The sequence below is a fragment of the Malus sylvestris genome, chromosome 2, assembly GCF_916048215.2.
Source record: "Malus sylvestris chromosome 2, drMalSylv7.2, whole genome shotgun sequence".
Classification (NCBI taxonomy): Eukaryota; Viridiplantae; Streptophyta; class Magnoliopsida; order Rosales; family Rosaceae; genus Malus; species Malus sylvestris.
This window is the reverse complement of record NC_062261.1, coordinates 36,174,269-36,197,227: the sequence shown is the minus strand read 5'-3', so window position 1 is coordinate 36,197,227 and position 22,959 is coordinate 36,174,269. Positions and strand designations below refer to the sequence as shown.

At 40.4% G+C, this 22,959-nt stretch overlaps 2 protein-coding genes across 2 annotated transcripts in view; both read left to right on the top strand.

The window, feature by feature from the left end:
• LOC126588959 (disease resistance protein RUN1-like) overlaps positions 1-3,585 on the top strand; it is a 60,279-nt gene extending 56,694 nt beyond the window's left edge. For both annotated transcript variants that reach the window (XM_050254135.1, XM_050254129.1), the window contains exons 2-5: positions 379-1,510; positions 1,708-2,001; positions 2,117-2,605; positions 2,727-3,585. In XM_050254135.1, coding sequence (XP_050110092.1) covers positions 379-1,510; positions 1,708-2,001; positions 2,117-2,605; positions 2,727-3,431 — 2,620 coding nt within the window. In that variant the 3' untranslated portion in view covers positions 3,432-3,585. The remainder of the gene's footprint in view (positions 1-378; positions 1,511-1,707; positions 2,002-2,116; positions 2,606-2,726) is intronic.
• The window catches only part of LOC126588980 (disease resistance protein RPV1-like), a 107,672-nt gene that overhangs the window by 25,466 nt on the left and 59,247 nt on the right, over positions 1-22,959 (top strand).

The window sequence follows — 22,959 nt, the reverse complement described above, 5'->3', positions numbered from 1 at the left end:
GTTCTGATCACTCTTCGCAAGAGAGGGCTTTCCTCCGCTTCTTTGTGATGGTTTGATCTTTTGCACACTCTCCTCGTGGTGTTCTCTCCTAGCACTCACTTGGTCCTCATGAAATTCAGAGGTTATGCTATTTCACTAGAGTCCTAACTCAATTCCATTTTCGTTGCACAATCCATTGGTGTTTTCTGTTCTCTTCTCACACTCATCCACGCTTTCTGCTTTCAAGCAGCACACATATAGACTTTTTATCTCTCGGTATAGTCTACACGCTTGCCTCTTTTAGATAATTTTGGAGGGTTTTCTTCTACAATTTTCTTCTACAAGCCACAACTAAAGAAAAGACTAATATTGTCTTTTATTTTGAATTTTAACTACCAGGCATGAAGGTTTGTTTGTCAGGACAATTGTTGACGAGATCACCAAAAAACTGGAGAACACATACTTATTCGTAGCCCCAAACCCAGTTGGAATAGATCCTCGCGTGCAAGAAGTTGGTAAGTATTTGGATGTTGAAAGATCCGATGATGTTCGCATAATTGGAATTTTGGGTACTGGCGGACTGGGTAAAACGACGGTTGCCAAAGAGATTTTCAACAAATATCAGGATAGGTTTGAAGGTGCAGGTTTTCTTGCTAGTGTGAGCGAAGATGAGAAACTGGTTGATTCGCAAAACACACTTCTTTCTGATGTATTGAGAACGGAAAACATAAAGGTTAGTAGAGCTGATGAAGGGACATCAAAGATAAAATCAAAACTTGGGAAGCTAAGGACACTTGTCATAATTGATGATGTAGACAAAGTGAAACAGTTAGATGCATTAGGTATAAATCGCAACTCATTTGGTCGAGGAAGTAGAATTGTCATAACAACAAGAAATGAACATGTGCTTCAGACGCTAAAAGCAGATATATATCATCTACCAGCAATGAATGAAGAAGAATCTCTTGAGCTCCTTAGTTGGCGTGCCTTTGGTGAGAAATATCCTAAGGAAAAATATCATGAAGTCTCAAGAGAAGTTGTTGATTACTGTGGGGGTTTGCCACTTGCACTTCATGTTTTAGGTAATTTTCTACGTGAAGAAACCCCACGTCAATGGGAAGATGCATTGCGTAAATGGAAAAGATCGCGGCCTTATCTAGAAATATACGAAAGGCTTAAGATGAGCTATGATAGGCTTACCAGTTCCGATGCGAAGTCTTTGTTCCTTGATATATCCTGTTTCTTTATTGGAATGAACAAGGACTATGTCATGAAAATATTGGATCCACGTGACGAAGATGATGAAGATAGACGTGGTGAAGATAGAGGTGACGAGGACACAACAATAGGAATTAGGGAACTGTATAATCAATGCCTTGTAACTGTTGATTCAGAAGGCAATCTGAGGATGCATGGTTTGATTCGAGACACCGGCAGAGAAATTGTACATGAAAAATCCCCGGAGATCAAAGGAAGGCGTTGTAGATTGTGGGATCATAAAGATGTAATGCACGTATTGCGGACAGAAACTGTAAGTACATTTGCAATCAAATTGCAGATTAAATGCATGTTCATATTGAATGAGAATTTGTATGGATATCCCATATCTAAGAAATTGCATGATCTGAATGTGTCAAGAGTACACCATACATTATACAATGCAATGATTAGGTTTTAGTCGAAGCAAATAACCCTTGTCTTATTTTATCTTATTTTATTTCGTAACAGGGAAGGGAAGAAATTCAAGGACTCGCTTTAGATTTGTCAAAAGAAAGTCACAAGCCTAGCTTCAGTACAAATGCATTTAACGAGATGCACGGATTGAGATTACTCAAACTCAAAGACGTACAGTTCACTGGAAACTGCGAAGACCTTTTGAAACACCTTTCCAAAGAGTTAAGATGGTTTTGTTGGCATGGATTCCCTTTGAACGTCATACCAGAAGATTTTGATCACCCAGACATGGTTGCTGTTGACCTGAGCTATAGCAAACTCATACGAGTTTGGGAAGATTCCGATCTGGTACGTTTTGACTTCAACCAAATTATTAATTCATTCCTCGAGGTTTTGTTAACACCATTTCCATGCTTTCTGCCTTCTATTTTAGTTTGAATTTTTTTTTCCTTTTATCTAACAGTTGCTTGTGAAGTGGAAGTTCCTTAATCTAAGTCATTCCCATAACCTAACACAATCACCGAACTTTTCAAAACTCCCAAATCTCGAGCAATTGATACTTCAAGACTGTAAGTGTTTGCCCGGCATCGACCAGTCCCTTGGTAAACTTGAGAAACTTGTTAAGATAGATTTTCGAAGTAATAGTTTTTGTAGCCTGCCAAGTCTCAGTGGTATTTCAAAGCTTGAAACATTATGTTTGAATAATTGCACAAACCTTCAGAAAATTCCTGATTTACCAACAAATTTGGAAATCCTGGAAGCGGATGAGTGCATTGCATTGGAAAAAATGCCAGATTTTTCAGAAATGTCAAGGATGAGAGTATTGCACCTGAATCGCTCCCCCAAACTCACTGAGATTCCGGGCCTGGACAAGTCATTAGAGTCCATGACAAGGATTCATATGGAAGGGTGCACAAATCTCACTGCTGATTTTAGGAAGAAGATACTGCAGGTGTCTCTCTCTCTCTCTCTCTCTCTCACACACACACACACACGGAGACGAACATGTACATGTATAAACATGCATTCATTACAATGTGCTGCTCATACAAATCTTATTCTACGTGGTATAGGGATGGACTTCATGTGGATATGGTGGCATTTTCCTCGATGGAAATTATATTCCTGAGTGGTTCGGATATTTCGGGGGTGATGAAGTCTGTTTCGTAGTGCCTCAAAGTTTTAGTAGTAATTTTAAAGGGTTAACTCTGTGCTGTGTATACTCTTCAGACAAACGACCTGAGGATTGTCCGCTTGGCATTTCCGTTCGAAATAAAACCAAGTGTACTGCTTTGCTCGCCCACATAACATATGCCTCAGTACCAACTTTCTGTGATTATGAAGACCATTATCTTTGGCAGGGGCAATTATCGAAGGATGTGCTCAAATGGCAAGAAGGGGATGAAATCAAGATTTTTTTAGGGCCTGTTGGGCCTGGAGATAATTCTGCAAAAGTGAAGCAAATTGCGGTTGATCTTGTATGGGACAAATTTATGAAGGAAAATAGGGATGATTCGCATCCTGACCTATATGATTTCAACCCACATCAGGATTGTTTGGCAGGAGACGATGATGAGGCAAGAACAAGCCATGACGCATCTGGTGAGAACCTACCTTCGAACATATTGAGGTCTGATAGTATTGATGGTGGTGATGATGAGGCAGGACCAGGCAATATTGATACCTCTGATGAGAACCAAACTCCCAAAACAGGATGTTGTCTTTTTTTTCTTTCAAAACTGTCTTTAATGTGGGGTGAGATTGTGAAAACCAGGTAAGTGTTTGGTAAACTATAGTGCTAAAAGTGTTTTTAGCAAAAAAATTTTAAAAAAAATGTCAGAGTCAACTTTTATATAAAACCAATGGAACTGTGTAAAATGACCAAAAAGACATGTCGTGAGATGTATTATTAATTTATTTAGGTTGTTTAAATATTGGTCAATTTGTTACATATACTTTTGTTTCTGTTGTGGCTTATTTTATTTGACATGGGAGAGAGGGGGCGCACGACAGGGAGAGAATAAGGAGAGAGAGATGTGTTTGTAGGGTTGGGTAGAGGATGTGTTATTCCTTCTACACAGTGCCTTTATATATAGTAATAAGAGAGGAAAAAATCATTCTCCTCAAAGGAATACAAGTCTTAATAGGGAAGAATAACCAGAATCAAATCTAATATAGGATTTACACAATCACATTTAAATACAATGTTTATAACACTCCCCCTTGAGTGTGTAAATACTCAAGTGGATTCGGCATTAAGTAGAGTTGAGGAAGTCGACTCGCTGACACTGATTCTAAGAACATGCTAGTCTCAAAGTAAAGTAGGAACTTCCATATGGAACTTAGTTTCACAAGAAGCCCTATGGTTATGGTAAAACCTGAGCGGGGACAAAATAGACAGTCTAAGGAAAAATGCGTGAATGATGCAAAGTCAAATGAAACGTCTACGAGACGTCATTAGGGATATGATCAACCCAATATGGGTGCCTCATCAAAACCTCGTTGGGTAGCAAAAACCCAGTGGAAAAAATTCTTCTAATCATAGGGAAAAAGAGTACATTAAGATCAAGCAAGTATACTTCAGGATACTCCCCTGAGTTCGACACAATTCCAAAGTTACTACTCAGAAAGTTTACGGATACCTATTCCTTGAACAAGCTTCTAAAACGTCGCATTCGGTAGTGTTTTGGTGAAAAGGTCGATCAAATTGTCTTGTGAACGGATTTGCGTGACTTCAATCTTCTGATGCTCTTGCTATTGATGTGAAAAGAAGAATTGTGAACACGGAAATTCCTGCGATGAACGAGACAAGAACACATGTACAAAATAATATTTGTATTAATGATTTAAGGGTTACAATCTCTCTCAAATTTGATCATCTGGTTCGATCTCCGTAAGGTGTTGATTTGTGGATGTGCGATTGATCTAAGGGCCGTCGAGGCTTGATCTTGGATGAACGGTTGAAAGTTTCTTCAAGGGCCGTTGGGGCTTAATCTTGAAGGTTGAAGATAATTTCTTCAAGGCCCTTTGGGCTTGATCTTGAAGGTTGATGGATGAATGGATCTTCAAGGCTTTTGGGCTTGATCTTGAAGAACTGTTGATGAACAGATCTTCAAGGGCCTTTGGGGCTTGATCTTGATAAATAGTTGATGAATGGATCTTCAAGGGCTTTTGGGCTTTATCTTGAAGAACGGTTGGATATGTGGATTTGTTGATGTTGTTGATCCAAAGGGCCGTTGGGGCTTGATCTTATGATGAACGAATGATGAACGATGAATGCTTTCTTTCTTCAAGGGTCGTCGGGGCTTGATCTTGAATTGGTGGAAGTTCCTTCAAAGGTCGTTGGGGCTTGATCTTGAAGGTTGGGTTGACGAAGAACGAAGAGAGCTTTCTTGATCATTCGGGATTTGCTTAGGAGCTTTGGAGTTTCAAAACTTCAAGGTTTTGGTGTGAGGTGAATTGGTTATGAATTGGTCATGAATTCCTCCCTTCAAATGAATGAAATGGCTTCTATTTATAGAATTTTCCAAGGCCTAATTTTGAATATGATATTCAGATGAAATAAATCGTTTCTGCCAGGTGTTGCACGTGTCCTGCTTGATGACTTTTTTTATTTATTTTGATTTTTTCATTTAGTCATACGCCACGTGTAAAATTTATATGACACGTGAGCATTGAAATTGTAACTATTGGTTAACATTTATTTCATCGAAATTTCGATGTCTACAAGAACTTCAGCAATGTGCTTGGTGTTGTCTCATTTGATGTAACATTTCTTGAGTTGTTCGATGCATGTTGCCTTATCTTTATAGATCGTCATGGGGACGTTAACTACAGGTAAAGATTGCAGGAGCTTCAAATACGGCTCATAACTGCTCTCAGCCAGAAGCATTCCCAAGTTGCTTCGTGAAGGGCGAGAATTTCAGCATGGTTAGACGAAGTGGCAACTAAGGTCTGTTTAGTTGACTTTTAAGAGATTATGGTGCCTCCAACAGTAAAGACGTAACCCGTTTGAGAGCGTGCCTTGTGCGGATTAGATAAATATCATGCGTCGGCATAACCAACAAAGCGAGAATCAACTCGAGATAAGGGGGTGCGACATCACTCGAGGATCCATGGGCATAGAACAAGCCCAGATCCGTAGTACCCTTAAGGTAACGAAAGATGTCTTTAACACTAATCTAGTATCTGCGTGTTGGTGCATTATTGTATCTTTCCAAAAGATTAACAGTGAAGGTGATGTTGAGTATAGTGCATTGAGCTAAGTATAATAAAGTGCACATCGCATTTAGATAAGGAACTTCAGGCTTCAAAATCTCTTCATCATCCTCCTTTAGACGGAAGGGATCTTGTTTTGCATCTAGCGATCGAACGACCATAGTAGTACTAAAAGGCTTCAATTTATCCTCGTTAAAGCAGCGCAACACCTTCTGTGTGTAGTTTGATTGATGTACTAAGATTCCATCCAAAGTGTGCTTTATCTCGAAACCGAAACAGTATCGAGTCTTTCCTATATCTTTCATCTCAAATTCTGACTTTAGGTGCGATGCAGTTCTCTTGAGCTCTTCAGAAGTTCCAATGATGTTCATGTCGTCAACATAAACTGCAACAATCGCAAAACTAAAATTTGACTTCTTAATGTACACGCAAGGGCATAGTTCGTTGTCACATATCCTTGATAGTCAAATACTCACTTAGACGATTATACCACATTCTTCCAGATTGTTTTAAACCATAGAGTGAACGTCTCAGCCAAATTGAGAGCGTGTTCCGGGTTTTGGAAATATTTAATCCAATCAATGTAAGTCATTCGAGAACTTTCATATAGATTTCCATATCAAGATCCCCTTAAAGATACGCAGTTACTACATCCATCAATTGCATAATCAGATTTTCGGAAACTACCAAACTGATAAGGTAGCGAAAAGTAATCACATCCATAATGGGTGAATTAGTTTCGTCATAGTTAATCCCGGGGTGTTGTGAGAAGCCCTATGCAACAAGACCAGCTTTGTAACACACAACTTCGTTATTCTCATTAAGACAATGATCCTTTTTCCAAAGACAGTGTTAGTTTTTCACAGTGTTAGTTTTTCCAGAGACTGTTAGTTTTTCAAAAGACAATGTTAGTTTTTCCAGAGACAGTTATGGATTCAAAACATAACAGGTGGCATTGTTTTCTAAAAAAGTGGCAAAAAAATCATACTATTTCCTAGACAAGTTTACCATTAACATTATTACCTCATTTTTGCCGCTTTGTTCTGTCGATGCTTCTGGTGCTTTTTGCACTTCTTTTTCTCCGGTTTGTTCCGACGGAGGTTGTGGTAAATTTTGGATTTCTATTCCTCCGGTTTATTCCGATAGAGGTTGTGGTAAACTTTGGATTTCTTTTTCTCCAGTTTGTTCACACGGAAGATACGGTAAGTTTTGCACCACTTTTTCACCAGTTTGTTCCAACGGAGGTTCTGGTAAGTTTTGCACCACTTTTTTGCCGATTTCTTCCATTGAACTTCTATGAACTTGTTTCTCCGGCTTTCTTCCGATGAATGCTTCCTTTTCAACTGTGATTTGAACTTTTAATTTGATTGTTTTTGAAATGGGGGAATTTGATTTGACAGGAACACCAGGGGTTATTAGGGCGGTTTTTGTGTTGGGGTTGAGGTTGGTGAAAAGTCAAGAGAATATTGAATGATATAGGGGTATTTACATAATGTAGTTTTGTAACAGGTTAGGCTTGTAAATTCGGCTCGTGGACAATAGTTTTGGATGATTTTTTATTAAACTTTGAGCCCTTTTGATTAAATAACATTTTGAGATGATTTTTGGTTAAATATTTGTTGGTCCAAGCCTTTTTCATTAAAGCTCTATAATATATATATATATATATATATATATATATATATCTTTCTATCCTATTAGATGCACGTTTAAAAGTTTTAAGGACCAATTTCGGTTTAACAAAAGAAAATGGACCGATTTGGAATAAAAACAATTTGAAGGACCAAAGTGAAAAAAATAAATTTTTAAACTAAAAAAATGGAGTTCTATTGGACTTTAGCGGACTTTGACTTCTCTGTGTGGTGTTTGTAGATGGAAAAGTCTTGAAATCCGATGGGGATCACTAGAAACCCTCGAAATGGGTTTCTTTCGATTCGACAATTCCTGAGCTCTGATGCTTTAAATCTCGGTTGGGATTTGTTCTTGAGTTTGAAGTGAGTGAGCTGATGATGGTGGTCAACGATGGAAAGCACAGGAACAGCAGAATCACCGCCGCAGCTTCGGGACACCCACGACACAGATTCGCCATAAAACAGGACCAAATCAACTCGATTATTAGTGGAAAACTGAAAAGGGAGTAACGTAATGATGATTGGTGGGGGTGGATCATCTCAATTTGTTGGAAAATCGATGAATTTCACCAGAAAATTAACCGAGTCAAAACCGGGTCATCAGGTCGAGGTGTGTGTGGCCGGTCCTCATTCTCTCTTTTCCTATCTTTTCCCCCTTTTTGATTGGCTAACTGTTGTGTTAGACTGCCTACGTACCATATGTTGGGTTCAAACCATTCGTAGTTCACCATTTGTTAAAATCTGAACTTTTCGCAATATACTTCCTAGTAGATAACATAGAGTACCACACTATATAACAACCATATACTAACCAGGATTTGTCATTTCATCATTCACATATATCACATGTTTTCTAACACCATTCCACAAACACATCTATAAACTTATTCCATGAATCAAAGATGCACGATCTTATCAGTTAACTAGGTTAACCAACCAATAAGATAACATATCATTTCACGAAATTTAATGAAGAATCCAATTTATAAGCACAATGTCTATTATGAGCAATTCTCATTCACTCGATTCTAGGGTTCTGGAATAACTTACAGAAATGAACAAGAGCGGGGACTCCGGACCACTTAACAGAAACCAACTATAATATGGTCGACTATCGAAATGTACCAATTACAACTAATCCTCACAACCTTAGGTAGGCAGAGATCACCCATCGCGGATATACCAAGCATGATCACTCCTAAAATATGTATGGTCCCCTATAACAGATGTACCAAGAATGACCACAACCTAACTCTAGGTAGTAATCACCCATCACGGATACACCAAGCATGATCACTCATAGAATGTGTATGGTCTCCTATTGCGGATAAATCAAGCAGAACCATATACATAGTCTAATAATGTAGGCAATTATCATCCATTGTGGATATATCAAGCATGATCACTCTTAACATATGTACGGTCCCTTGTCGCCGATATACCAAGCAGAATTGTATACTTTAGCTTTAGGTAGTGATCACCCATCGCAGATATACCAAGCATAATCACTCATATAATTCGTATGGTCCCCTATTGTGGATAAACCAAGCAGAACCATATTCTTTAGCTCCAAGTAGTGATCACCCATTGCGGATATACCAAGCATGATCACCCTTGAAATACTTATAGTCCCCTATCGTGGATATACCGAGCAGGACCATCCATGTACCACTGATATATAGTGCAGTCAGACCAACACACAACCTACCTCTACCTCAACCCCTATGATTTACATGGAATTAAAGATAATAAAGAGGAGAACATTTCTATACATGTTGGAAGTTCAAAAGATTGCTATAAATTGTCTGAATGAGGCCTAGAATTCTTAGCCCAAAACCTTGTCCTTGGAATTATGTTTTTGTACGGATTTTCAGGAAACAAATGTCATAAACAAGTTTTTAGGGACGATAGAGATGTGTGGATGGTGGTTTGGTGTTCAAAACTCACTGTAGAGGTGAGATGTCTCCCGGTGAGGAAGATAGAGCTAGAGAGTTTCAGAGAGTGTTGAAAGAAGAGACATGCACGGGAGAGGAGAGAAAAATCACAAGAGAGAAATGTGAGGGAGAAAGTTTTAGAAGATCAGGGACTCCTCCCTAGGTACCAAGTGGCAAATGCAACATGTGTTCAATTGTCAATTACCAAAATGCCCTCAACGTTCAAAGGTTTGTAGAATCTTTGTTATAACTCAAATTCAATTCCGCTTACGCCTCTGCGTTCGTATCAAGACGTACTATCCAAATATGTAAAGAAATCTGGAAAATCATAAAAGGATCAAATACGTCCATGAAGAATCCTGTGTAGTCCATTAAGGGCGTTTTCGTCCTTTTACTTAAACAGTGAAATCTGGGGACGGGATTTCACAATTTTTTTTAAGCAATACAAAAGCGAAAATAATTTTGGTAAAATGAAGAACAAAAAGGCAACAAAATTTGGCTACAAAAGAACTTCACAATCTACAACAAAACCAAAGAGTTTAAGGTAATTATCATACTAAACCAACTCTTTAGTACGATTTTAAAAAAATACAAAAAAGTTTGGCTACAAAAGATCCATTCAAGACGGTAAGGGAATCACCCCAGCTAGGTTACAAAATAGTATATGACACTATATATACTATATGAAAATGATGCAGAACAAAAGCTTTGTTTAGTTTTGAAAATAGATGGTATGCTCACACAATTTCCTTTTACAAAGGAAATAGGGATCCCAATAAATCACTACATGCTTGATGACCGGTCCAATGACCAACTACCCCTTTAAAAATTGAAGGATACAATGAAGACTCGTATTGGCATGCAAGAAATGGGGAGAAGGCCCAACCTATGGCCTACATTGGAAAATAATAAATACAAGAAAAAGAACGCCAATTTTCCTTTCAAGCCGGCTGGCAAGAAGAATTTCTTAAACTGGTTGAAAGTTATGCAATTTGTAGATGGGTATGCAAGCAATATAGCAAGACACCTGGACCAACTCCAAACGAATATACTTATGGTAAGGCGTAGCGAGAGTGTCCTTTAATGTTCTACCCTTGGATATCCTAGTACCTCTCATAGAAAGGTAGCAGTACTAATCCCTTCGTAGTAGCCCCTCCGGAGGTTTAGGGGATCGAAATCAAAGGCGATCGCTATGCCTCCCTTCACTCTCAAGTCATCACTTTAATTTGTAGCATAAAACAACATGCATAGCATGATACAAAACAAAACCATTTTCCTCATAGTTCTATCACATCAAAATATATGCAGCTTTCACAGGCCTTCGTACATTTACATATACATACATTCAGAAAATTCCATAACTAGGGTAAGTGAGGATCCGCCTACCTGGTCTCCAAACCAAGCAAGCAATATTCCTCACCAATACCTCGATTAAATGCTAGCGTCGTGAGCACTTGGCGCCCCTAGTTCAACAATTACAATATGTCACTATATGTCCATATATAATGACAAAACTTTATTTCCACAACAACAACTATATCCAATAGGGACCTTCACTTAACCAAGATGAAAATTCCGTCTTTAAACTTTTTATCATTTCAAATAGGTCCCCAAAATTTTGATAATTGCACTTTGGCCCTGAACTTTTCGTAGTTTAGTCCCTGGTATGAAACCAGCGGCTTTGAGGTCTGTTTTTCCCAGAAATTCAACATATATTATAAGCCAAAATACAATCCATCAATGGTACAGCTCATTTGTTCTAATGTCCTTTAAAGTCCAAATTCGATGTGTTTCAAATCAACATCAAAGTTTCTCCAAATCCCACGTATTAAATCTGCAGAAATTCCAACAGTCAAAACACAAGTATTTCTTTACCTTAATGTCTCAGAAATCGTTCTCCAGTCATCAAATAAGCTTCAAACCCCTCAAATCGTGCAAGGACAAGCTTGAAATAGAAGATTTGAGCCTAATTAGTCATAAACCCCAATTTGAACGAATTATTCAAACCCAAATAATAATCCTCAAAATCTACCTTAGAACGTTAGGTTCAATTCACTGAGCATGTAGACGACAACCGTTCGTCAAGGATTGAAAGTTATGAAGTTCAAAAGATTAATGGAACTTTTCCTTTTGCTGTTTTCGTTTCAGGTTTCTTTCCTCTGCTTGCAGCAAGCTGATCGAGGAAAAAGATTTATAATCTTCCAAGGTTTGCCGCCTCACCTCTTCAATTTCTAATGTCCAATGGCAAGTTGCCATGTGTCAAAGGCAGAAGGACATTTGATCTTCCTTCCAAATTTTATTTTCATTTTTCTTTGGGTCCCATCCTAACTTTCCATGTATGACCATCTGTTGAAATGGTGTATCGACACCACCATCAGCACTCTCCTTGCTGGTCGCTCCAGCACCTGTCCACGAGCAAGTCAGCCATACCTTGGCTGCCACGTAGCTTTTCAATATTAACCGGCTTAAAATCCCATTAAAAATTCATTCGAACTCCGAAAACAATTTGAAAGATGCTGCGAACTAGTAACTTCGTTTACTTTCGCCTTATCATCTCATAATAATCCTTGAACTCAAATAAAATTATCGCCCATTTAAAATGAACCATAAATCGTAAAATTTGAAGACACTCCAAAATTCATAACAACACTTTCTAAACATTTCAAAAATTTAGGGTCTCACAAGTCATGCGGCGACCGACAGCCCCGATTCACTGCAAAATTCACCTACTCCAAAATTTCTCAAATTACACCAAATGAAGATTGTTTGTACCATACTTGACCAATCCCGAAACCACCAAGCACTGATCAACGTTATACCGTCAAGGACCTAGAAAAGTTTCCTTCCAACCAGGAGCCAATCACAGCGTGACACGTGTCGACATCAGAAACCAATCATATCACGACATGTGTCAACATCAGAAGCCAATCACAATACGACATGTGTCAATGTCAAAACAAAGCTAGAAACTCTCTTCTATAAAAGGAGATCATTCTCCCATAATATTTCCTAATGTCATTTGTACTAAATCATTCATTAGTACTCACTAAATGAGAGCTTGAACCTATGTACTTGTGTAAAACCTTCACAATTAATGAGAACTCCTCTACTCCGTGGACGTAGCCAATCTGGGTGAACCACGTACATCTTGTGTTTGCTTCCCTGTCTCTATCTATTTACATACTTATCCACACTAGTGACCGGAGCAATCTAGCGAAGGTCTGATTTTGTGTATCAACATTTGGAGCCATCTGTGGGAAACGCACTTATTCCTACTCTATTCAGTTTTGTCAAGCTGGTTTCCACCATTCGTACACTCTCTTTTGACCAGGCATCTCTCAACTCTTCTCTTAACCCAGCTGTTTCGACCCGAAGCAAGAAGAGCGGAGGAAGACACCTCCTTACAGAATGAGTGGAATGATCGAAAGTCGTCTGTCGCGATTGTCGACACTTCCTAAAGCAATGTCGAGACAATCTCCATGTAAGCTCGAAGATCAATGACCTAAGGGTTTCTGAAAGACTCGGTCCTCTCCCATGTCCCAGGCTGGCTACCAATTTAGGGAAGGGGCAACAAGTCCTAGAGAAACACGAAGGTACAGGGGACTTAGAGATGTTACGACAGACATACCTTGGAAGTCGGCTAGTCCAGGGAAAAATCACATGCTCTTGATCAAACCTTCCTACTTCCAAGAGGAGATGGAGATTTACAAAAGAAAGTTCCAGTGGTACATGACTCTACTCAGGACCCTTTTGTCCTACAACTCCTTAAGGAAGTAAACAAGTTGAAGGCCGAACGACAAGCTAAGATACCTGATTGGAATCAACCTAGGCCTGACCCTCTTACAAGAAGGATCCTCGACACCCTATCCAAGCAAAGAAAAAGCAGAAGCCTGGCTTGCAACTCTATACTAGAAATGAGGACCTGATTGAACACCTTAACCTTTTTGAGTCCACTATGGCATACCAGATGCACACCGACAAAAAACGATGTCTTTTCTTCCCCTTCACTCTTTCTGGCGGAGCCCTAAACTGGTATTGTTGTCTTCCACTTGAGACGGTAGACTCATTTGAGGAATTGAGGAAACTGTTTGTTTCTCAACACATTTTCCAGACCGATCGTTTACACTCTGCGGATGACTTGTACATTATTCGCCAAAAGCTAGATGAGTCATTACGTATGTATGCTGGCCGCTTCAGCCATGAGTATTCTCGTTGTGCCGAGGCAGACGATAAGACTGCCCTCAAAGCCTTCACGGCAAGCCTACGTGATTGTTTCTTTAAGTAGATGATCAATGCCAACACTTGGAAGACTTACTCTAAGGTGATGGCACAAGCTTACAACCATGCCTCCGCCGAGGCAAAAACATATCAAGGGAAACCCCCCACAGCCACCCCTTATCAACAAGTAGGGAGTGGAAGCCAAATCCAACCAAATGAGAAGATCTCGACCTTCTAAATGGCAGCGGTGCCTCCTCCCACCTTACTTAATACTTCGCCATGTCAACAGACATATCAACTTCAGGGCAAAAGGAAAGATTTTCATCCTCACCAGTCTCATTTTAGTAAAAGAAGTAAGGGACACTATCGCGATAACCAAGGGTATCACCACGATAATGCCCGCCCCCAAGCAATCAACACAGTGGGCCAAGCATGTGTAAGGATAGGCCATACCCCGAGGTATGAGACATACACACCTTTGAATGCCACGCGTGTGGCCATTTACCCCAGCATAGCACACCTGATACCAAAGCTAATGCCGAGGCAGTCGGGTGACAAACCCACAAAGAACACAGGCATGTTTTGCTATTACCATGAGCATAACGGCCATGACGGCGAGAAGTGTATCACCCTTCGTGATCATATTGAAGCTTTGGCTCGTGAAGGAAAAATTGATCGATTCATCCTTCACCCTTCAAAAGATAACCGTAACCAACGCCAAGTAAATATGATATATTCCATAATCGGCAGCACACTCATATCTGAATTTTCCAATAGGGTCATGAAAAACAGCGAACGAGCTTTAAGGCCTGGCTACCAAGTGTTTCACATGGAAGACATCAAGGGAGGCAAGTATCAAAAGCCTAACTGGGATCCAATATGTTTCTACCTTGAGGAAGAAAGAGGTATCATCTACCGTCACAATGACCCACTGATCGGGAATGCTCACATAGCCAACTTTAAAGTACAACGAATCCTGGTAGACACGGGGGCTTCGGTTAATATCATGTTTGCTGAAGCTTTCAGATCACTTAATGTAGCTGAACACTTGCTTGATCGCTCGATTTCTCCTCTGATAAGCTTCTCTGGTGATTTCATGCAACCTTTAGGGAGCATACATTTAACTTTCATCGTTGGTATAGGCCCTTACACAGCTACCATAACCATTAACTTCCTGGTAGTTGATTGCCCAACGACATACAATGTCATCTTTGGACGCACAGGCATCAATGATCTCAAGGCCATGGTATCCACACATATGTTATTGATGAAATTTCCAACCCCTTATGGCAATGGTTACATCAGAGGAGATCAACTTAGCCCACAGTCATGTTACAACACTTCAGTCAAGCAACAACATTTGCATGTGCCCAAGGAAACCTTTTCTATACATGACCAAGTCATAAAGACCAGCTTGGACGAAGCCAACTTGGATCTTCACGGTGGCAACAGTCAAACCGACGATTCTAGAGATGATTATTTTCACCCAGCAAGCACAACCCGTTGAAGAGCTGTAGAAGGTTTCTATCTCAAAAGATTATCCAGATCGCATGGTGAAGATTGGCACCACCTTGTTACCACTAATTTGGTTGGCATTGATAACTTTTTTGCAAGAGAACACTAAGGTCTTCGCCTGGTCATACGAGGACATGCCAGGCATCTATCCCGATATCATCTGTCATCACTTAAGTATTGACCCCAAGACCAAGCCAATGAGACAGAAGCGAATATCTTATGACGCTGAATGATACGAGACAATGAAGGCAGAAGTTGAGAAACTCAAAGGCATATGCTTCATCCGCGAAGTCAATTATCCAACGTGGGTAGCAAGTGTTGTCCTTGTTAAGAAAAATCCGACCAAGGAAAGTCTCTTGCTCCAAAAAGTCTTGTGGAGAATATGTGTCGACTTCACCGACCTAAAAAAAGGATGCCCAAATGATAGCTTTCCTCTTCCTTTCATTGACAGACTTATAGACTCTACGGCAGGGTGTGAACTCCTAAGCTTCATGGAGCTTACTCAGGATACAACCAAATCCTCATGAACCCTCCGAACCAAGAACACACAGCTTTCACTACTGACAGGGGACTATATTGCTATAAAGTCATGCCATTCGGCCTAAAGAATGTAGGGGTGACTTATCAAAGACTAGTCAATTCGATGTTCACCGAACAGATTGGGAAGAGCATGGAAGTTTACGTTGATGATATGTTAGTCAAGAGCAAACAGGTTGACCAACACATCACCAACCTATCTGAAACTTTCACCATTCTGAAGAGGTATCGAATGAGGTTAAACCCCACCAAATGTGCTTTCGGCGTAGGCTCTGGAAAATTCTTGGGCTTCATGGTTAGCCAACGAGGCATTAAAGCTAATCTCGAGAAGATCAAAGCAATCATCGACATGAAGGAACCGGTAACTTCAAAAGACATCTAGAGCCTTACTGGCAAGGTGGCAGCCTTAACTAGGTTCATCTCTAAGGCCATAGACAGATGTGCTCCTTTCTTCAAAACAGTTAAAGGAAGTAAGAAGTACATTACATGGACTGATGAATGTGCTGAGGCATTCAAGAACTTCAAGGACTATATGAGTAAAGCTTATCTGCTCTTCAAACCTGAGGTTGGTGACACTTTCATTATCTATTTATCGATATCGGGTTCAGCAGTAAGTTTCGTTCTCATTCGAAATGATGGTAATGTCGAATGGCCTGTCTACTACACTATCAAGGCCTTACAAGATGCGGAGACACGATACTCCAACATTGAGAAATTAGCTCTAGCATTGGTCATGTTTGCTCAAAAACTTCACCTTACTTCCAAGCACACGCCATCATCGTGCTTACCAATCATCATCTTCGACAGATACTCCAAAGTCCTAACACTTCGGGGCGAATGATCAAATGAGCGATAACATTGGGTGAGTTTGACATCTCTTACGAACCAAAGTCATCTAAGAAGGGCCAAGCAGTGGCATACTTCATCGCTGACTTCACATATCATGTTGACATTGCTTCTACGCTTAAAGCAGTGGCTTCGTTACCCTCAGAAGCTCAGAAAATATAACCAACAGCCCCAACATGGAGTCTATATGTTGATGGCTCGTCCAACCAACAGGGTTGTGAAGCAGGACTAGTCCTTGCTACCCCTGACAAAGTGGCGATGGAGTATGTTCTTCGTTTCAAATTCAAGAGGTCGAACAACAAGGCCAAATATGAAGCCCTCTTAGCAGTCTTACGTTTGGCCAAACACCTTGGGGTTAAACGAATTGATGTCTTCAGTGACTTCCAATTGGTGGTTAACCAGGTCACCAACAACTTTGACGTTAAGGATAGCTTTATGGTAGCATATCTTGCACAAACACAACTGTTGCTCAATCATTTCCACTATTAGATCACCCAAGTTCCTCGAGTGGCAAACAATCATGCGGACGCTTTGGCTCGCCTCATCTCAGCAGTGGAAGACAAAATTGGGAGAAAAATTCATGTTGAATTGTTGGCAGCACCAAGCACCATGGTCGTAGAAGTGTGTAACTTACAACAAGGGGATAGTTAGATTACCCCGATTTATAAATTCCCTCCGCATGGCACCCTCCCAAATGATAAAGTCCAAGCTAAGCAGATTCAATACAAGGCTACCCATTACTTGATCATTAATGACCAACTCTACAAGCGGGGTTTTAACCTACCATACCTAAGATGCCTTACGGCCACGGAGACGGAAACTGTCATTCGAGAAATACATGAAGGAGTCTACGGAGATCATGCTAAATCTCGATCCCTAGCACGCAAGGCTTTTCGCCAAAGATATTACTAGCCAACACTCCACCAAGATGCCATTAGAATATCCCGCTCATGTGATAAGTGTCAACGCTACGCAACTATTCCTCACTCCTCTCCCGAGCCGCTTACTCCTATGATTAGCCCTTAGCCTTTCGCCCAATGGGGACTTGATTTGATTGGCCTAATGCCTGCATGGAAGGGCAAGGTCCGCTATGCAATCGTTGTTGTCACGCCCCGATCTCGACCTACACCCAGGATCGACACGTGACGTCACTGAAAACTCGAACTTCTAACATACCGCGCCTCCAGGATATGAAATAAGGCCACTCAAGGTCGAAATTTCACAATAAATTTTTTTTCCTGCTTTATGGATGCATCTAACATTCTCGTTAGACTGCCTACGTACCCTCAATAGGGATCAAGCCATTCGTAGTTCACCATTTCACTACTCTCGAACATTCCTCACATAGACTACTGGGTCTCAACATAATACCACAATTCAATTATGTGGCACCCCAAGGAACATTTAAATAAGCACAATTATAATCTCTAGTCATAATGTCATTCATCCTCACATATGCATTCCAACACCATCCAATTATCACATCAATCAATAATGCCAATAACCATATCATCAATAACACATACAATTCATCGGAATGCCGAGCTAGAGCGACACAGTTCGGCCGAAGCCTACATCTGAAGTTATGTCAATCTAAACTCAATAAAACCCAAGGTGAATATGATCCCGGATCATCACTCAATGAAATCACGAAAGGCCAACAACCATAATGTATGACGTCTCAAATAACTGAGACAAACACAAGTTACTTAATTTACAAAAGCTCAACAAAGGGAAATTAAGCACAAGTACCAATTTTAGAACTGATCAACAAAGCGGAAAATCAAACAATATCGAAGCAACCAATCTTCATCACAATGGTTAACAGTCCATTACTAGTCCTCACATTTCGTCACAACATGTCAATCATACAAATCAAACCATAATTCAAATATACACGGCAAACCCCATTTCATAACATGAATCGATGTCTAAGTATTGGAAATGACAATTCAATAGAAAACATATTCATAAAATCAATTTATATCCGCATAGGGTCATAATTATGAAACATAGGTAATCACCAATATCACACATATTAAAGTTACGATTCTGGAACATCACTCAACAGAATCCAAACAACGATGCGATTCCGGAACATCACTCAACGAAATCCAAACAACAATACGATTCCGGAACATCACTCAACAACCATACGATTCCGGAACATCACTCAACGGAATCCAAACAACGATGCGATTCCGGAACATCACTCAACGGAATCCATGTGGATATGGTACCCACTGAATATACCAAGTATATCTAACCCTCATCCCCTCTATACTTACAACGTAGTCACCTACCATATCCACTTCTCATGACCACCAACTAATAGGTCTTACAAGCATATAAGTTCTACAAAATACTGCTAATAGGATTCTAAGATCACATTGCCATAAAATCTATCATACTTATCATTCACATTACTAGAAATAATTAAACACACATATTCACCATTATCATCAGTACACAAACCACATCATGTTTAATAAACATAAGTCCATGGCTAAATATATGAAAATCACATTTCAATAGAAATCATATTTATAAGACGAATTCATATTCATAAATGATTTTAACATAAACAATTAAAGTAATAACCATATCACAAATATTCAAGTCACTCTCCAACCAATGGAGGTCCACTAGACTTCACTTAAGTCTCTTATAGTGCTAAATTTAGTATTAAGAACGTTTGGAGACATGTTGACCAAAAGTCAACTCTCAGTCAAAGGTAGGATCCGCAATTCTACACAATTCAATATGGAAGATCTGTACATTGGATTTTAGATCCGTAACCTTCTAAAGTCCACATTATGCTTCTAAAACAACCTACCAAAATTTCATCATGATCCGACGGTCGGATCCCCGCTAATTACAATTTCAAGTGACGACCAACGTTTGATTTTACAAACTTAGAAATCCAAATCAAGAAGATCCGCACGTCGGATTCCCAACCCGTCAGTTCCAACCATCCTCAAATATTACATTCTATGACGCATTAAAGTTTGGTGACAATCCAACGGTCGGATCGTCGAATCACATTTTGACCTAACCACATATCGTAATGAAATTAGGTTCGAACAATCAAACCATATAATAAGGATGTCAGTTATGAAATCAGGACATCTAATTGAACTTAAAAGGACATCGTCGGCCCGCTGGCTGGGCCGCCGCCACACGCGCCACCGCGAGTGGCGGTCGGCCGCCCCGATTTGCCAGAAAATGCAACTATTTTTAAAAATTACCAAAAATTACAGAAATGAAGATCTCAATGAGTAGAGTAAACTTTATACCTGTGACCAAGGCCAATTTGATCAAGAAGGGCTCCAATTTCTCTAAAACCCTTAAGAACCCTAGAATTGGGTGTGCTCCAATTCGACCTCCAAACTTGCATCGACGCCTCCACCACTGCCTGGGCTTTGTTCAGGGGCTCAAGGGAAGTCTTTTGATGGTGGTCATTGGGTGTAAACATTTTGGATTCGGGAGATTTGACACACACACCCGCCGCACCCTTAGTGCGGTTTCTCCCTAATTCAAGTCCAAAACCTTTGATTTTTAGGGTGAAACATGTAGAGGGAAGGTCACGTGAGTGTTTCCAAGTGGTTGTTTGAAGAAATTCGTCGGAAAATCGTTGGAAAATGGAGATGGGTGGCCGGCAATACCCACGGTCGTACGAACCCGTTTCTCCCTTTTTTCCCCTCATTTTCTTCTTCTCTCTTTTCCCTCATTTCTTAATTTCTGATTGGGTAGTGCTCGTGCTCTCCACTCCTCTTTCAAGTCCTTTCCTTTGCATCTCCACCATCCATTTTCCTTTTCATTAAATCTGGGCCACCCATGTGGCACACCATATTTGATAAGAGAATTCCAGATTTTTCTATGTATTTTTAAAATGCCCCAAACTTCAAACGTTAATAACTAATTTAATTAAAATTTAAATTCGACAAATTAAAATAAATTCTTGAGAAATAATATAAAATCTCAATAATACAAATATGTAGGTGATAACAGTGAAATCCAGGAACGGGATTTCACAGTTGCAGTTGACTACTTCACAAAGTGGGCTGAAGTAGAACCCTTGGCAACCATTACTGAGGCAAAAATAGAAGACTTCGTATGGAAGAACATCCTTTGCAGATTCGACATTCCCAATGCAATAGTTATTGACAACGGGCGACAGTTCGACAACAATAAGTTCATGATGTTCTGCTCTAAGTTCAACATCAACTTATATTTTACCTCCCTATCTCATCCCCAGTCTAATGGACAAGTTGAAGCCATCAACAAAATAATCAAGCGAAATTTGAAAACCAGCTTGGACAAGGCTAAAGGTTGTTGGCCAGAATTTGTACCCCAAGTTCTTTGGTCATATTGTACTTCGTATCGGACGTCAACAGGAGAAACCCCATTCTAACTTGCCTTTGGTACAGAGGCAGTTGTCCTAGTTGAGCTTGAGCAAGCAACGTTCTGAGTCCAGAACTAAGTGCAAAGCGAAAATGACAAACAACTTACCTTCAACTTAAATCTAGTCGAGGAACACAGAAATCAGGCTCACTTGAGGAATGTCGCCTACAAGCAACGCATCTCCAACTACTATGACTCAAGGGTCAAACCTCGTTTTTTCAAAATGGGGGACTGTGTATTGAAGAAAAGATTACTTTGCGACAGAGTCCTAAGTGAAGGAACACTTAGTCCAAACTGGGATGGACCGTTTGAAGTTGTTGGCATTAGTTGCCCTGGTTCTTACAAGCTTAGAAGCTCCGATGGCAAGACCTTTGGCCATCCATAGAACACTGATCACTTAAAGTACTTGTAGACATTGAAATTTCGGTGGCATATATGTTAGCCATTGCATTAAGATTACATTTGTAAACATTGAAATTTTAGTGAAATAAATGTTGACCATTGTGTTAAAATTACAACCTTCATTCACTTCACCTACAACATCCACCAAAATTCACCTACAACATCCACCAAAACAAATGGATGGTGGTGGTGGTTCATTCCCAAAGCCTATAAATAGGCTCCTCCATCAAAGAATCAAGGGAGGATTTTACATACACTTTCTCTACTCCCAAATTGGAAGAGAATTCACACCACACCAAAGCCTTGAAGCCTCGAAACTCTGAAGCTCTCAAGCAAATCCCGAAGGACCAAGAAAATCCTCTTCGTTCTTCGTGAAATCCTCCTCCAAGATCAAGCCCTAACCCCCTTTGAAGAACTTCCACCAGTTCAAGATCAAGCCCCGACGGCCCCTTGAAGAAGGTGGTCATCATTCATCAACTGTTCGTCCAAGATCAAGCCTCGACGGCCCTTGGATCAACAACACTACATCTATACGTTTCAAAGATAGAATCAGAGGATAAATTTGTAGAAGATATTGTAACCCCTAAATCATTAATACAAATATTATTTTGTACACGTGTTCTTGTCTCATTTATCGCAAGAATTTCCGTGTTTACAAATTTGGCACGCCCAGTGGGACCAGTCTCTACCTCTCATCTCTATCTTTGAATCCGCAACAAGCACAAATGGCGTCAAAGAAGGCCTAAGTTGTCCTCGTTGTTGATGCAAGAAACAAGAGCGTCATCACGGCAGGAGGCGTCACTTCAGGCATCATAACTCGAAGCAAGGCAAAAGCTCTTTCTGCCGCCTCTTCCGCCCCTGCATCAACTCTGCCGAAGGCACAAGAGCACCCGAGGCACAAATCGGTGATTACCCTGGCCTCGCTCAGGGCGCCAAGAGAGGAAAGCCAGAGGAAGTACTCTGAATCCTTACTTTCTGATGCCGACTCAAGCAGCGGCATAGCTATGCAAGTCATGGTTGCCGGAGCGACTTCAATTGAGGAGCAGCTGGCTCAGATGAATGAAACAATCACAAAACTCACAAAGACTGTGGAGGACAAAGACCTGCAAATCGCAGCACTCGTTAACCAACTAGATGCAAAGCCCGATGAGAAAGCCATGCAAGGGGATAATCTAGTAAAGAAGGAAAACGACGAGGATGAGGAACCTCTAGTGGAGAACGTCGAAGAGACGTTGAAGCTAGACCAAGCGACGACGTTCATGGGGTCTCTCTCTATCCAGCAGCTGCAGGAGATGATCACCAACACCATCAAGGCGCAGTATGAAGGAAGCTCACATGATTCCGTACTATACTCAAAGCCCTACTCTAAGAAGATTGACGCTTTGAAGATGCCGAGGGGTTATCAACCACCAAAGTTTATGCAGTTCGATGGAAAGGGGAACCCGAAGCAACATGTCGCCCACTTCATTGAAACCTGCAACAATGCTGGAACAGAGGGAGACTACCTCGTCAAGCAGTTCGTGCGCTCGTTGAAAAGCAACGTCTTTGACTGGTACACCGACCTCGAGCCCGAGTCTATCAACAGTTGGGATCAGCTAGAA